Consider the following 17,423-nt stretch of genomic DNA (forward strand, 5'->3'; position numbering starts at 1 on the left):
AATCAATGATAATTACAAAACAGCATCTGATATCTACTGTCAAATCTTGTCAAAACAATTTCGGACTTTTTTTCGTTTAACGTGCCATGATTATACACTGAGGCTAAGGGAGCTTTCGAGAAACCTTCAAACTCACGAAATACCCTTAATATATATATATGACTAGACGTTAAATGAAAACAAATCACTGCCTTAGAAAAGGATGGTCATAACCAATGGCGCCGAGTACGGTCCCGGATGCCCGAGGTGTGGGGGTCAAGTTATGAGATTGCATTTTCATAGGAGGGCGCATTTTTTAGTTCTGTGCCGGCTGCAAAATCGCTTTCGTCACAAGTGGTTACAACACCAGGTTTTACTTACAGGTTTTGTCAATGGGTTTCTACAAATTCATTCAATTGTGTTGTTTCTTCGCCTATGTATTTCATTTCCCATCCTGCTGATGCACCCATCTTCTCCATCTGCTCAGGTCGTTAACCGTTTGGAAAAATGATAAGCACCTGACTTGGTGAAGCATACTTATAGTGAGGTCGTCGTCTTAAAGACAGTAACAATAACATTATCTGACAAAAATCGGTGACTGCAGATCTGGGGGAATACTGGTCGCAAGTGGTAAATGTGGTTCCGGCCCCCCAATCAATATCCTGGCACACCGAATGAGGTTCGTCTGTTATATGCTTAATAAGCTTGTTGAATACTTACAGGGGGCCGCGGTGGCTGTGATAGAGCGTTCGCCTCTGATGTATGGGGTCCTTGGTTCGACCCCAGCTCGCGCCAATTGAACTTTGTGGTGGACAAGCACCGTGTGGGTGGGTCTTCTCGGGGTTCTCCCATTTCCTCCCACTTTCTTCATTCCACCATTTCTTCATTTCTCATCATCACCGTCTCCTTTAGCCTAACTGGCATAACCGTGAGGCGTAAAACTCAAAGATTTTGAATACATACAGCCAATAAAGAATGTTTACGATAAAAAATGAAAAAAATGAGCCTTATCAATAAGCTAAATTAATTAAAACAACTGACAATGTCAATTTGTTACCCTGACTTCCCTAACTGGATGCACATATTTTCGAAATTATTACCATGAATAGTATAAGAATGCTCTTTTTTTTTTTTTTTTTTTTTTTTTTTTTTTCATTTCACCCCCTACAAACGCAGATGAGTTGACACAAACAAGAACCGCTACCTGTTCTCTGGGTGTAAGGAATAACCGAAAAAGATCCTGAATCGGTTTTGTCACTCCAGATAAACAATGGATCTTCTTTGACAATGGTTTGATCATGACCAACATCAAGAACGGTTTGATACAAAACCTCTCCACCCATTGAAGATGTTGGTGGTATGATGATCTATGTGGAAGTGATCCATCATGTCTTTCCTAGGCGAAGTAACTCAATCAAGACAGATCGTAGGGGTATTGAACTCCACGAAATGCATAGCAAACTTGTCAGCAAGTATCCAGCAATAGTCAACAGACGTGTTGTTCTCATGCTGGACGAGAATGCTCATGTGTCACGCAAAATACGGTTCAGGCTTTCTATAAATTCCAGTAGTAACCCATTCCTCACCCATTGTATTCCTCCGATATCTCTCAAATTGACTACCACCTCTTCTGGCATTTTGCTAATGATTACGCGGTACAACCTGCGGTTGAGAACTTCTTGGGATCGCAGACTCCAAAATTCTTTCACCAGGGATCCCAATCGTTGGCTGAAAAATGGCAGAATTTTTTTGTTGCAGATGGCGTCTATTTTGATTAACCAGGTATCACAGCTGTCTTTTTGTTTTCTTCTTTCTTTAGAAGTGACACATTTAAGGTGGATATTTCATTCTCACTACCCTAATACTTAAGTTCAGTTGAGTATCGTGTTATATATTTACAATTGAGGAAAAGTTTAGATCAGAATTGATAAACCTGATATTTTGTGTTTGTATGTATGCATGAAATGAGTTTCTTGTCTTTTCGTGAAAATCTCGCAGTCGATCACGTAATGTTGGATATTAATATCAATATTTATATAAAATTCTTGTTACTTGTTTCTAAAGATAATAATAGTAATTTTACTGTATTTCCCTTTTGTTTAGGTTACCAACGTGAATGGAAAAACTTCCACCGTTATGGGCTACACATGATAACACTTGAAAATGGCGTTCGTATATGTGTAGGAGTGGTCTCCCAACCTCTAATATTATCAAGGTGTGTGCATATATATTTTAAAATCTATTATAGAGGACTTCGATTTGGGTATAAATATCCAGTAGACATTTCAAGGAATCAAAGAAAATCAAAGAATCATATTACTCCCATACTTAATTTGGATAGGAGAGAAATAAATATTATTTAGAGTAATCCTTTCACTACATACTCTTGCTATCTGGAAAGCAAGAAAAGAAAAGAGCGAACAACAGTGTACAATGACACTGAGTGCCTATTACCATGTGTTTAAATTTTTGAAGAAAATTTGTTTTTCACATTTCTTAATCCTTTTAGCTTTTTTCTTTTTTACCTTTCCATATTCCTTTTTGAATTTTAAGCAAACTGATGAAGGAAGAAGGTTCTTCCGAAAGTGCTACTTGTTAGATGCAGAAGAAAACTCTGCTATATTTTTTTGCGGTGAATATTCTTAGCCTTTTGCCTGTTTCTCATCCAGTAGACATATTACGCATTTAAAAAAAAAAAAATCCTAGTTTAAGACACTATAATTACATAAAGTGATTTATAATGCATTTTATAATAAATTTAAGTCCGTTAACTTTCAAAAGTAAGTTCTGAGAATGATATAACAAAAATACATATTCTGTAACTTAAAGTGATACCATGGAGCTTACAGATTACAAAATATATTATCAAATGTCTTTTTATGTTCCCGGACTAGATTGGAAATCGGATACATGTACACTGCAGATGGTATTCTTCTCCCAATACAATCATGCGATTTGGATTTAGAACAGCATGGAGAGAAGGGGATTCCTCCAGTCGATTATGCGTTCTCCTTCAAAGCAGGTAACATATTTTCATGCTACATTAATGCTAATACCATTGATTTTGTTAACTCTTAATTATTTTAGTGTCCCCGTGAACAAAATATTGCATATTAAAAGAAAAATATGCTTACATGCTTTTTACATAAATTTTATTAATAGATAGTAATAAAGCCTCGCCCCGACTCTTATGTATCGATTTCCTCATTGATTCCAATTTTATTTATTCCCCTATATTCTCTTTTCCCTCTTTAATCCTAAGGCTCCACAGTACGAGTATTTTGTTTCTTTATTTTAAAATTCTTTTATGTAATGTTTGAAATAATGTTTCTCTATCAAAATAAAAGGAACAACAAACTAGGTGTAAGTAGCATTAACAGATGCTTTTATTTGCAGGTGGAGAAATGTATTTTGTACATGTGAACATTGTGGAATCCCCGGTGTTCTACATTGGTTGGGAGTGGGAGGCTCGTGTGGTCGAACGCCTGGCAGAGTTCACTGTGAATGGTATTCGTGGTTGGGGAGCTGCGGAATGGGAATATAGATACACTGGAGGACGCCCAACATCTTACGCTGATAGTGATCCTGATTGGACTAAAACTATTACCAAGGGATAACGCTAATTCATGAATACAGCACTCTGTTGGACAGAAAATAAAAATAGGGAAACTTTGCTTTTAGGGTTTCTGACGTATTCAAGAGGTGTAATTTTGTTTAAAAAATGTATCTGAAACTACCACACAACACTGTATCACTAAATGTATTACAAATTGTAAGATATAAGATAGAAACTGGTGAAGTCATTTCTTACAAAGTACAAGTTAATGTCGGAGCATTTTAACTTCATGAGAGGTGCTACGAAGCGCTACGAAGCGCTTTCATGGCGCTACGAAGCGCTCATTACCATAATTTTGGCTTTCTAAAACAGATTAGTACCTTAATTAAGAAGCTCCCGAACCCCTTTATAAGGCTGGATCAATACAATTTCACACACAATCGGCCTCATTGTAAGTAAAAAAAATGGCCACACAACTACATCTGAAACCATAACTCTAACTAACTCTATGGCCTATGGAACCGGGAGGAGTTCACAAAATCTCTCCATTAACTTCTGTCCTTACCCAACTGGATCCAATTTCTACTTTGTATTCCTATTTCTGCGAGATCCATCTTAATATTGTTCCCCCATCTGCGCCTAGGTCTTCCTAATGGTCGTTTCCAAATTGGTCTTCCATTCAAGACTTTGAAAGTGTTTCTATTTTCTTCCATACTAGCTACATGGTTAGCCCACCTAAGCCTCCTAGATTTGATGACCCTAACAATGTTTGGTAAACCGTATAAATTATGTAGTTCTTCGTTATGAAATTTCCGCCGTTCCCCATTCCCGTTCCTCTTGGGCGCAAATATTCGTCTCAGGATCTTGTTCTCAAATACTTTCATTCTATTTTCTTCTTTCACAGTAAGCGACCATGTTTCGTAACCATACAGACCAACAGGCATGATTATCGTTTTATATATTTTTTTTAAGTTTCAAATTCCTCGACAGAATTCGCGAGAGCAAAAGATTTTGAACTGAATAATAACACGAATTTCTTGCTGAATATGGTTTTGGTCTGTTAATATTGATCCTAGATATTTGAAAGTATCCACTTTATCAAAAGTATTATTTGATATTTTAACGCATCCATACTTTGCCGTATTACGATCCCGACGAACTTCCTTTTATTTAGTTTTCTCTGCATTTACTTCTAAACCCATGTCCCTGCAAGCGTTTAATAAGATCTCTGCATTTCTTTCTACTGTTCTCCTATCATCCCCTATTAAATTTACATCATCAGCATATGCCATAACCTGATGAATACCATTCAACTCTAGGCCCTGGTTACTACCTTTGATTTTCCTTGTAGCGTATTCCAGAACAAAGTTGAATAATAATGGCGACAACGCATCTCTTTGTTTTAGGCCATTCTCGACATGGAAGCTCCTGGACAAATATATAATAAAGAAAGAAAAAAAGAAGTCTACATAAAGAATTTTGGAGAAGAAAACTGACACTGAGATTTTATTTCAAATACTTCTACTTACCGTTGGTTACTGAATATAAATTGATTTCAATTCCCAACATTCCTTTCTACATTCTGTTCTAAACCGTCATTAAATATATGAAAGTAAAAATGCGAATTTTAGAATCCATTGTCTTTATTACTTTGGTTTGTTCCAGTTCTACAATCCATCTGAGATTTATAGAAACAATACAGTCATATACATTCCTTGCAATCCAAAATTACAAACTTTCATAGGAACATTACAAACAGTAATAACAATCTTTCAATCCAAAGTCATTCAATTGGTCTTTAATATACATGTAAAGTTATCGCTAGCTCCACATATATACGTAACATCAGAATTAGAATTTAATATATATATATGTGATGTCTGAATGTGAAATTACAGTCAGGAAGGAAAAAACTCAGTGTAGAACACCTTCTAATAAGACGATTTGAAGGAATGTCAAAAGACGCAAATACCGTCACAATTCCTCTGTTTAATATCACAAAGAATTTGATTTAATAAAGCACACATCTTATGATGATAACAGTTGAAAAAAAAAATCATCGTACTACTTTCTACAAGAAGATTTGATAAAAGGACTTACAAAGATTCGTCTATAACTGTGGACCATTCTCATTTACATAGCATATCACGAAGGCAATAGATCTGTGGACAAGGGTTGACATGGAAAGGGCAAAATATTCTACATATGAAAACAATGAGAGTCGGGAGAAAACTAGAAATTTCCAATAAAAAAGAAATTCAAATACTCGTTCAAATATATTTCTTATTTTCTTATGATGAGCTAATTTTAACAACTTTATAGTTTCGAAACTTAATACGTGTGTATCCAAATGAATACCACCATGAAATACAAATAATAAAACAATTTTAAAAATTGTTACATTTCTTGTTTTCTCTCTATAACTTTCAAACTGTCTGCACGTTCGTCTTCGAGCTTCGTTTATAAAACTATATACAGAGTATTTCAAAACAACACCGACAACATTTGGGAGGTTAATCCTGACACCAAGACAAAAACTATAGACCAATCTTGGTGTAGAAATACGCCATTTCGGAGTTATAGGCTGCCGAAAACATGAAAAAATGAACTTTAAAGGTTCATAGCTCCAAAACTACAGGACCTACCATAGTCGGGTCCAAGACCTTACTTAGGAACTAGCATGTGCCCTGTCCAAATATCCATGATTCAGAATCCAGCGGTGCTTCCGCAATAATTTTTACAGAGGTAGTTGGTTAGTCCTTCAAATTATATGCCCGTAATCAAACTCCCTCAATAAAATTTTTTGCGTGAGTACCTTAGGATTCTGAAACATGTACTTTTGTATAGGGCCATACTAGTTCCTAAGGTCCCGTAGTTTTGGAGCTATGGACCTTTAAAGTTCAGTGTTTTCATGTTTTCGGTAGCCTATAACTCCAAAAGGAAGCATTTGTGCACCCAGGTTGGTCTATAATTTTTGGCTTATCTTCATTGGCGCCCCAAGGGGAGGGCCGGGTGCGACCTGGCCCCCCTCTGGTTCACGAAAATATATACATAATATAGCAAACCACGTGTATTAAATACCAGAACTACCAGACGTAATATACAACCATGAAGATGGACCCCCTTTAGAAAATTTTCTTCGGGCGCTCCTGCTTATCTTGGTAGCAGGAATCACCTCCCAAACGTTGTCGGTGTTGTTTTGAAACACCCTGTATACATATGAGAGAAACGGAAGGAAACATAATAAATGGCTGTAAACTCTTTGTACAGTTACGTTAAAAATAACTGCAATCACCAAAATTTTTTTGAGTCCTTGTGTGCAATTACTACAAATCAAGTTCTCTCTCTGAAATAACATTTAAAAAAAATCATGACACGTTAAGGGTAGAACGATCTTTAGAACGGAACGGAAATAGCACACAATTCTTAGTTTTAAATGTGATTAACACAATATTAAGAGAAAATTATAATTTCGTTAACCTACACAGAATAGTAATCATCACATATATTGTTTACTATATAAACTTTATTTAATATAACAATCACTTGTGGAAGTAATGTAGAAAGTGTTTTCCATTAATTCACAGAAAACACAATACGTTTTTACAGCAATAAATAGAAACATTTTGTATAGAGTATAAGTTTTACATTGCATTTATTCATTCTCACCTACAAAAGGACACGAAGAATTAACAAAAACGTTTGTTCATTTTCTGTCATATTCCGCAATATCTATTCTGGTCTTCTGTCATGTAACAATAAAATTAATTACATTAACGTTTATGTACAGAAACAAATCATACTAGCACAACTTCAAGCTGGAAAAATGGTCGTCTAGAAATTATAGGGAATGTGTACAATTATGTATTTATATAACGAACCTTAAAGCAACTTGTAGAATGAAATCAATATATTAGACACGGAAATTTTCTAGTAATAATAATAAAAAAATTTTGTACAAGGAAGAACTTTATGGAACTCTTTAATGGTTCTAATAGAAATTCAAGAAAATTCACGCCAGAAGTAAATTACCCGCTCTCGATTTTTCCCAGAGAAATGACATACCACATGATGAGGTTGTTTTCGGAAAATTAATTTATGAAATATTAACAAAATTGTTAGTGTCATTTTTGAGAAAATCGAATTTCTTTTATTTTTTTAAAAACTTTTACCTTTAAGTAAACTATCTTTATTTCTAGGAGTAGGAAGAAAATTCGAAAAAAAAAAAAAAACCGCCGAAGGATCACAAAAACCTTACGTTTAAAATTTGGTTGTGACGCGTTGAACGGTATGGCTTCTACGGAGTGTATATCAGGACGAACAGAAGGATAAATGTCGAAAATTCAAGTTTTCGGTATCTATGGGTCAGTATGCGACACATGTGTTATATGAAATTTTTCGCAGGAGTTCAATGCTGCTGGTTCTGACCGTTTTGTCCCATTACTAACCCTTCACTAGTTACGTCCTGTTCCAAATTTGCAAGTCATTAGCGCGCCATAGACGCACGCACTTGCATTACCAACATGTATGAAAGGTTTCTTTCATCAAGCATCTTGAAAGAATTTTTTGCCCACACACGTACCAACGTGCTGTCCAACATACTGAAAGTAGTTTGAGAAATGTGGAGGACGAGGAAACGCGTGCTTTTTCTTTCTGCAACTGCACGACCTTGGCATGCGACGGAGGAGAGACTCACGTGATTTCTTCCGCTGTCGTGATTGGCGGACCTAAATATAAAACAGCCACCTTGCATGAACGAGCCCATACACGGTAAACATGCACGCAGAACGGCAAAAACATCAAACATGTTTTCAGAAGATTTTGAAAACTTTTAACATGAATGAACGAGGCCATACACGATCAACTTGCTTGTGGTTTTATCATTTTTCATACAAGTCGGGCTGTTTCTTCAGGCATGTGTTTACGTGTATGGGCTGCTATTGACCCTGCTCACGACCGAGGAACGTGTGGAGATAATCCTGATGTGTGAAAATCGAAGCACACGTGTGGTGGCTGCAATGTTTAGCATGTTACACTCCGATAAGAACCCTATTTTCCACAATGGTGTGGTCAAACTCATCAGCACACACTGGTAGACAGGATCTGTGACCGATTAACTTCCCAGCAGTCTTCCGGAAATCTCTGTAAATAAGACAACCACTGTCGCTGTTTTCGCATTCCTTCAACAAAACCCCAGATGTAGCACACAGTGTTTACCCGAGGAATGTGGAGTGAGTTGAACGTCCGTATGGAGGATATTCTCTGTTAACTAGTGGCATCTGTACAAAATCCAGCTGCACCAGCATCTGACAGAGGACGATGTAGTTTGTTGAATAGACAATGGAGGAACTGGAACCAACCCGGGTTTTCTTATGGGTATGCTGTTCTCCGAGTAGGTGCACTTTTACTTGTCCGGAAAAGTTACAGAAATTGCTACTGGAATGACAGTAATCCGTATTGGATGCACATCAGCGATGGTTGGTGGCGGAAAAATATAGTTTGTGTAGTATTTTCGGCACAAGGATCATTGGCTCATTCTTCATCTACGGCACACTGAATGCCGATCAATACCTGTTAGATGATGAGATTTTGCCGTTAGCTCATAGTAAACTTTCCTATAGCAGTATGGAGTCCCTCCCCATTACAAAAGTGGGGAAGTTTTCTAGAAGGTGGATTGGGAGTTGGAAACTGGTGAAGTAGCCACCTACGCTCTCCTGGATTTCTATCTGTTGGCCCACCTTAACACCACGATGTACTCCGTCAAGATCCGGAATCTACAGCATTGTGTGTAGTGAATTCAGGTTGCCTGTGATGCTGTTCGTTCAGAGACATTGCTAGCTGTGCGTGAGGAGTGGAAGAGGTGTATAGCACACACCACTACCGCATAACGTGCTTATTTGTGAGCATGTGTTGTGAAGGGATTAACAAGAGAAAACAGGCCATAATAAGTGAACGGATAGTGATAGAATGAAACGGACAGCAGCATTGCACTCCCGCGAAAAAAAAAAAATCAATACAAAAACATGTGTTGCACACCAGCCTTCCTATTGAAAAAAAAAAAAGTTCTACTCAATATAGCGGACACCAACATGGCGGCCGTCGTGATCAATTGTAATTTTGGGTTTGGTCCAACCTAAAACCCATCTATGACCAATGTGAGCCCAACTTCAGAGCCTTTTATGTGTCACTTAACTTCTGGCTCACCTTGTACAACGGCTATCTAATCGATATGTGGACGATGGACAAAGAACAGCAATGACCGGAGAGGTTATTCTTATATTTAAGGTGCGTCTTCGACTGTCAGTTACAAAAAGTATGTCATAGAACACAATATTATTGACTTTATAAAATGAGTTCTACATAGCACATCAACGAGTGACAATTAAACAGGGTGACAAGACCAGAGGACCTATATAAGTCCAGGGTTGGAGTCGAATTTGCGAACATGCTTTAAGTTTGTCAAGTAGAGCCTTAAATCACTAGGCCATGTGTTTTCTATTCATATGAAAAATATATATCTAGAAATGTATGTACGATTGTATTAAATTTGCAATGGTGTCGGTAGCTAGCAAGCTGTTGCTTGATCCTGCATTCTTCAGCTCACTTAAAAGGATAATTTTCTTGATAGCTAAGAGGTAAGAGTTACCGAAGCTTGGTTTAGGTAATTTGAGATGAAACACTTTTCAATATTCTCTACAATCCGTACAATTTGAAAAGGATGCAGTGCTTACATTCTAATTTGGAGGCAAAGGTATATAGTCATGCACAAAATGTTTCGAATTAGAGATTATTGATTTAACCGAATACAGAGGATAAGAATTACACGGAACTTAAGAGAAGTCAAATGGAAGACAAAAGAAAATGCTACCTCACCACTTAACTCACAGAGATCACGATGCTGTTCTCCGAAAGCCCATTGATCAAAGGGGAATTTCCTACCAACACACAATATTCTTATGGATATTTCTCATATGATATGAGGAATATACACAATATGATTTTCTGAATGCTTACACAATTCTTACTTTTAAAAGTTCCTTTAGTTTTTAATTTTAAATTCAGAAGGTTCTTGAGTATCAATGCAAAGTTGTAAAACCTCGAAATGTAGCTTCACTTTGAAATATATATATATATATATATATATATATATATATATAAAATGCATGATGAAAAGTAGATGACTTATATAGGTATACGTAGGGAGAAAACGGGTACTAACAAAGCAGTTTCTATTTGTTCTTGAATAAGGAACACGCTAAGTATTTTCCACGCTAAGTATTTTACCACTTAAAAACTAATTCGTGCAGGACATAAAATTTAAATTAAATCTTCAATCCCCCCCCCCCCTCCCGAAAGCTTCGTACAGTCACGAGATAAGAAAGGGAACCTTTTTAATAACTGTAAACATGCAAATGCAGCTGTATCCTAAAATAAAAGTTTACAAGATTTTTGCAATGTGAATCTATAAATAGCTATTATTCAATTAAAGAAACAAATGGTGAAGATTTTTGAAGCGTTAGTGCCAGCGAATTACCCACGTACTCCTTTACAATTAACGAAATGTTTTACAGTTTATGTGAAGTTGTTGGAAGAATCAGGAAAGTTATAAGGAGTGCAAAGAAACAAAACACATTAGTTTGGGAAATTTTCTGGATACAATCTATGCATTCTGCTAGTTAGCTGAACAATTCTAAACTAGGAATGCAATGGATGTACCCGATTGCAATGAAATGAGCTGAGCGAGCTTAAACTACGTAATCATTCCTGGCCATTATGCAATAATAAATGCCATTTTTAATTGTTGACAAAAAAATCGCGTGAAAACTTTTTCCCCATGTTAAGTCTATGCAAGCGTTTTTCGGTGATTATTCCTCGATGGTACATCGGATTTTTGATTTCGACCTATGTTGTCACTCAGCACGACATACTCTATCAGCGTGCTAAGTTTTCTTGAGATCGGCCAAACGGTCTAGGAGGAAGCGTTTTTCGGTGATTATTCCTCGATGGTACATCGGATTTTTGATTTCGACCTATGTTGTCACTTAGCACGACATACTCTATCAGCGTGCTAAGTTTGGTTGAGATCGGCCAAACTGTCTAGGAGGAAGCGTTTTTGGTGATTATTCCTCGATGGTACATCGGATTTTTGATTTCGACCTATGTTGTCACTCAGCACGACATACTCTATCAGCGTGCTAAGTTTGGTTGAGATCGGCCAAACGGTCTAGGAGGAGTTCGCGGACAACCAAACGGCTAACCCGAGTATAAGAGCTTCGCTTCGCTCAGCTCAATTACAATTACTACTATCAAAGATTAATTTAGAACAGATGACTTATATTAATTAAACATTAAAAACCAAAAGGTTAACATTAAATTGATCAGGTTTCATCATTTGTATCTTTCTATTTATGTATTTATACCATAATACCTTGATCAAAAAATTCCTAGAATCACCACCGTGTGGCGCTCTCAGTCACCTGATTTGACTTTTTCTTTTCCTGTGGGTTGCACAACTGTCAGCGATATTCCCTCCCAAGTGACGAAATGTTAAGTACATCTGTTTGGGTGCATGTTTTGATTTTTGCAATGGAGTTAATTTTGCAACAAGAAATATAAATTAAATTTTGCGTTAAAAGCGGATTCAATGGTGCAAAGACCTTGGAAATGTTGAAAAGATGATTCGACAATGATGCTCTAAGAAAACAGCACTTTACAAGTGACGAGCACCCAATGAACCAAGACCGAAAAAACACGTCGTTTTCAGTCGAAAAGAAGGTGATACTTACGGTTTCAACGGATTACAACGGTGTTGTACATCATGAATTTCTGCCAGAAAGTCAGACAGTCAACAAGGGGTATGTTTTGGGCGTTGTGAAGCGTTTGCGTGAAGCAATTCGCCTAAAAAAAGAAAAGCAGATCTCTTGACAAAGAACTCGTAGATTTTGCCCCATGACAACGCTGCGTCGCACAATGCTATCATTATCCGTAAGTTTCTTACCAAAAAAACGTAACGAACACCATTTCGCAGCCACCGGATTTAGTTCCGTGCGACTTTTTCCTGTTTGATCAACTCAAGAAACTATTACGGGGAACGCACTTTAGTAGCCGAGAGAAGATAATACGAAACTCGAAGACGGCTCTGATGGATATACCGAAAAATCGAGTACCATAAATGTTTTGAGAACTGGATCAATCGGTCGCATAAGTGCATTGCAGTCGATGGGAATTACTTCGAAGGGGAAAACATCAATTTTCAAGAATAAACTTGTATTTTTAATTTTGTGAGTGAATTCCGGGAACTTTTTGATCAAGGTAGTGGATCTTTCCTAAATTTATCTATATATATAAAAGAGAACGCACAAATCCTTTGTGAACTCATCACGCTAATACGGCTGAACCAATTTCTTTCATTTTTGGGGGGTTATTATGATTTGGACCCTAGATGGTTTTTATCATATCACTTTAATTTTTAATTACCAGTGTCTTGAGATAATTGACCATTCAAGTGTCCATACGTACAAATCCTTTGTTATTAGTTCATCATAGGTAAAAATAAACGTATTTATATGCAACCCGCATGACCATGTGACTCGGCGGGTTAACATAAATGACAGGCGCTATAATTTTAACATTTACTGCAATTTGAAAGCGAAAAAGTAAAAATTATCTAAGTAACAAAGTTTATTGCGTTCCGGGGTGACCGCAGCGAAGCGGGGTGAACGCTGCTAGTTTACATATAAGAATATCATGTACAGTCAACATGAAAAGTACATCACTTTCCTTATTAACTTTAAGACTTATTAATGCTCCTTCTCCAGCTAGAGAAATACATTACCAAAATGAGACATTAAAAGAAGAAAAAAGAAGGAACACTGTAATTGTTCATAGATCAAAGCCATTAATATTCGTAAAACTTTTCAGAAGGAAATGATCCTCTATTGTTATTGTTGATGCAACAATTAACTCTGAATCTCTGCTCATCACCGACTTATATAAACAGAACCAATTTTATTTCCAGAACAAGAGAGGAAAACTACAATGTAACTTCACTGTCTCACATCATACATTGCCTGTGTGAAACAGCTGCTGCAAAGTACAGCACTCTGAATGCCTATTGACTGCCAATAAATGGTTCACTTACTAACATCGATTTATAGTTATGTGCAATTGCCACGAACCACAAAGTTGAAAACTTTAAAATAATATAATGTTTGCCAACGTCATGCATTATGTATGTAGTATCATAATGTAGAGAAATAGGAATCATAAATGCAATACTTTATACAGTAGTAACTCCCTTTTTCTCAAGATGGGGTAACATTATTCCATTATTAGAAGCAATTATGAACATTATTAAACATCATTACTACGAAAATATAATGTGATTGAGATGCTCATAATTCATAATCTTGCAGCATTCCAATATGGGGATGTACGTACGTAAATGAATACGCAATGAATCTTTATTCTGGAACCACGTTTTCTTCTTTCTTTTTTTTTTCCCCTAGATAAGGTGACGTATTTAAAATAAATATAATTTTTACTAAACATAAACTAGATTACATGTAACACCACATCAAACTGATGAGTGGTAATAATTTCTAACATTTCATTAAAATATATCTTTAAAAATCTAATTGAAAGTTCATTTTTACCACTAATCTCAATTTGCTGCCTATACCTTGACCATTTGGTATTAATTGTACTAGTGTATTCTATTTGGAGCATTTCCCAGCCTAGTTCTCCAAGTATATTGTAAAGTACAGTTTATATGAATATTGCATGCAGTGATTCAGAAAAGCGTACGGGAAAATAAGTACGATAAAATAGAAGTTCTTTTCAGTTTGAATAAAACCACGCAAAGCATTGGTGAATGCTTTCAATATATTATTTATATGAAAGAACTATATTTATATTACGCTGCAAGTACATTACAAATATTGCAAATTCATTTGTCATTATATAAATATTCAACATTACAAAGTTACATACGACGACGAGTTTTACCTATACTTTTTCTATTTTTTAAATGTTCATTTCTCTGGCTGATAACATGTATTGCGACCTCAAAATTAAATGAGAAAAGAAACAGTACATACACATCAGAATTTCATGATATGACGGTTTATTATTCTTATTCACATGTTATTCGTAGAGTATTCGTAATTTGTACCAAAAGAATCTCTTGATACATGAACCACACAGTGACCAAAACCTATTCAAATAGGCTGTTTTTTTAATCAAATATTTCAGTAATAAAAGGAATAAAATATCACAAAAATCCGTATATGTACCTATTTTTTTAAACACACAAAATCAAATAGTTATTTTTTTTCGCTATAAAAGATAGAACAGTCTTTAAACAAATATCACCCAAAATAAAATACTGGAATGCGTAACCACAAGAAAGTGGGGAACATAAAACTGAAACCATTTGAGGTATTTATGAATATCATTCTCTTACAAATAACGTTCTTCGTAACATTCTCTGTTTCAAATACAACCAGCAACTTTGCTTTCTTTAAAAAATAGTATATTCACGCAACACTGGCCTTAGTTTAAAAAAATAAAGAAACATGCCATACAGTTTTTTATTTCTTTTCTTTAAGCCACATTACAATTTGTTCCTTGATTTCTTTTCGATGCAAATTAGTTGAGCATCTTCGTATTAAACGTTGTTTTCGATGACGATTCTAAAGAGTAACTTGTCTTCAACAATAAGGATACATTGATTCATTGTGTCATGTCTCACAGTCTACCACAAATGATTAAGAGAAAAAGGGGAAAAGGTTTGTATCCAACAGGATGAAACCGTATGCCTCTCTGTGACTAGTGTCCGTTTCATATTACCCACTCTACACTTAATTACAAAATATACACATTTATACAGTCTACAACTTCAATAAACATGGCACACATCGTAAGAAAAAAAAAAGTTGCACAGTTAAAATATGTTGCATTCTTTACTGGGAATTTTAACTATCCTGTACTATCAGGAAATTACGATACTTCTTTATTTTTCTAAAATTTGAATCTAATGGGAAGGGCTCTTGCCTTTTCCTTTGCCCTCACACGTTGCTAGCCCTTCGACACATGCTTTGATGGTCTCGCAATCTCTCTTGCGGTGCTTCTCGATGCACGATAAAGGCTTTGGGTCTAAGTCAGATACACCAATGTTAAACACATATGTTTGCTTGTCAAGATCTTGTACAAGATGCTGTCGGGGAACAATGGAAGATCTGGAAAGAGAACAAAATCAACACTAAGAGCTACAGGAAAGCACACAATAATAATGGACAGATTTATGTTAGCCAAAGAATGAGAAACACTACAACAGCAACCCCCCCCCCTAATTCAGGAAGTTGTTACCAATGAGGTTACGGTACCGTTTTTTGAAATACTCTTCGAAAATTTTGCAATCTATATACTCTTCCCTTGCCTTTAGGGTAAAGCTAGGTTACCATACTGAAAGAATCTTGTAGCTGTCATTAAAAAAAAATTTGCAACCCTGGGACATGCAACATTTTTTTCATCTTGCAAGATGTCAAGCCATGGGCAACTTTGTGGGTCATCTTGCTTGCTACTTGCTATCGCCCTCTCACTGACACAAAAAGTTTCGCCGCTTCCGAAACGACGGATTCTTTTAGACGGGAAGGGGAAGCGCGCCAAAATACACGTTTTTAATGAGAAGGTTCATTATTTGTCCATTAGAGTGCAGTACTGCGTGGATGGACACATCCTTTCTTGCTTTCAGAAAGTTGCAATGTGTAAACAGTAAGTAGAAAGATGGGCTTGCAAAATTTTTTAATGACAGCTACAACATTTTTGCAGCATGACAACCTAGATTAAGATATCTGAAGAAGAGAAAAACATCACCTGTCTTGTTGTATTTTGCTATCACTAGGCAGGTCATATGATGAAACCTTAACAAAAGTGTTTTGCCTTGAGAGACACCACTAACATATTATTATTTTATTTCTGTTGTAAATATATGAAAATGGTGTGGTACTTCCTGTTCCTTTCCATGTTAATGCTAAAACCGTTACAGAGCCACAAATTTTGATTTATGTCATGTTGGGTTGCCAATCACTATATTTTCAGTTAACTTACGACCAAATCGACATGGGTAACTCTTCTAGTAGTAATATTCCTTATGGGGTACAACAGAAGTGTCTGTCGAAAGGAACTTAATATGCTCATAAATTAAAGATCAGTTGTTAAGAATTACTGCAACACAACACTGCTTGTACTGCCCCTGCGAGTAGCTTTGGTGCACGGGAACTCGGCCTCAATTTCCGATGGAAGAGCTTTGAAATCTAGTCACAGTAGGTGGTTCGAATTCTACCCTAAGCTGTAAATTCGCGTCTTATATAGCCTTCATGCTGAAAAAAGGACGCTAAATATCAAGTAACATTACAATCAATCAATCAATATATGAACTGCATCTGTTCGTAGTCATGAAATTAGGCAGAATTAACATTCTACTTAGAGATTTCTGTAATTCCTGAATTTACTTTCAAGCTTTCGACTCTCCCCTGGAGTCTTGGTCACGAAGGTTAAAAACAGGGAGAAAAAGAATAGAAACAACAAGGAATAAAAAAGGAACGAACTTACCAACGGAAGAGCTGTGTCGTACAAGAAACACGCTGTCCAGTGTGTCAGCGATCTCCAAATGAAGTGAAGCGAACTAAAATATGGCCGAGTCAGTTTGCGAGCCTTTTCTGTTCCTTGATGGAAGGTTGGCAACTTATGTTATTATTTTTATTGCCATGAAAATTCTGTAACTGCCTCCCATTCGTCACTCAACCATTCCTTATCTAGATTTATTTTTTTATGAATAAAAAAAAAATTCAAAAAATAGTCTCTTCATTTCTAGCTCCAAGTAAAA

At 36.2% G+C, this 17,423-nt stretch overlaps 2 protein-coding genes across 8 annotated transcripts in view; one reads left to right on the forward strand and one right to left on the reverse strand.

Annotated features, from left to right (window-relative positions):
* LOC145687825 (uncharacterized) overlaps positions 1–6,097 on the forward strand; it is a 27,043-nt gene extending 20,946 nt beyond the window's left edge. The window contains exons 7-9 of the mRNA XM_081761275.1: positions 2,083–2,194; positions 2,874–3,001; positions 3,376–6,097. Coding sequence (XP_081617401.1) covers positions 2,083–2,194; positions 2,874–3,001; positions 3,376–3,596 — 461 coding nt within the window. The 3' untranslated portion in view covers positions 3,597–6,097. The remainder of the gene's footprint in view (positions 1–2,082; positions 2,195–2,873; positions 3,002–3,375) is intronic.
* Positions 5,161–17,423, reverse strand: part of Ipk1 (Inositol phosphate kinase 1) — a 794,094-nt gene continuing 781,831 nt past the window's right edge. For all 7 annotated transcript variants that reach the window (XM_081761268.1, XM_081761270.1, XM_081761269.1 and 4 more), the window contains one exon: positions 5,161–15,774. In XM_081761268.1, coding sequence (XP_081617394.1) covers positions 15,570–15,774 — 205 coding nt within the window. In that variant the 3' untranslated portion in view covers positions 5,161–15,569. The remainder of the gene's footprint in view (positions 15,775–17,423) is intronic.

Source organism: Thermobia domestica, chromosome 6, assembly GCF_964235325.1.
Source record: "Thermobia domestica chromosome 6, izTheDome1.hap1.1, whole genome shotgun sequence".
Taxonomy (NCBI): domain Eukaryota; kingdom Metazoa; phylum Arthropoda; class Insecta; order Zygentoma; family Lepismatidae; genus Thermobia; species Thermobia domestica.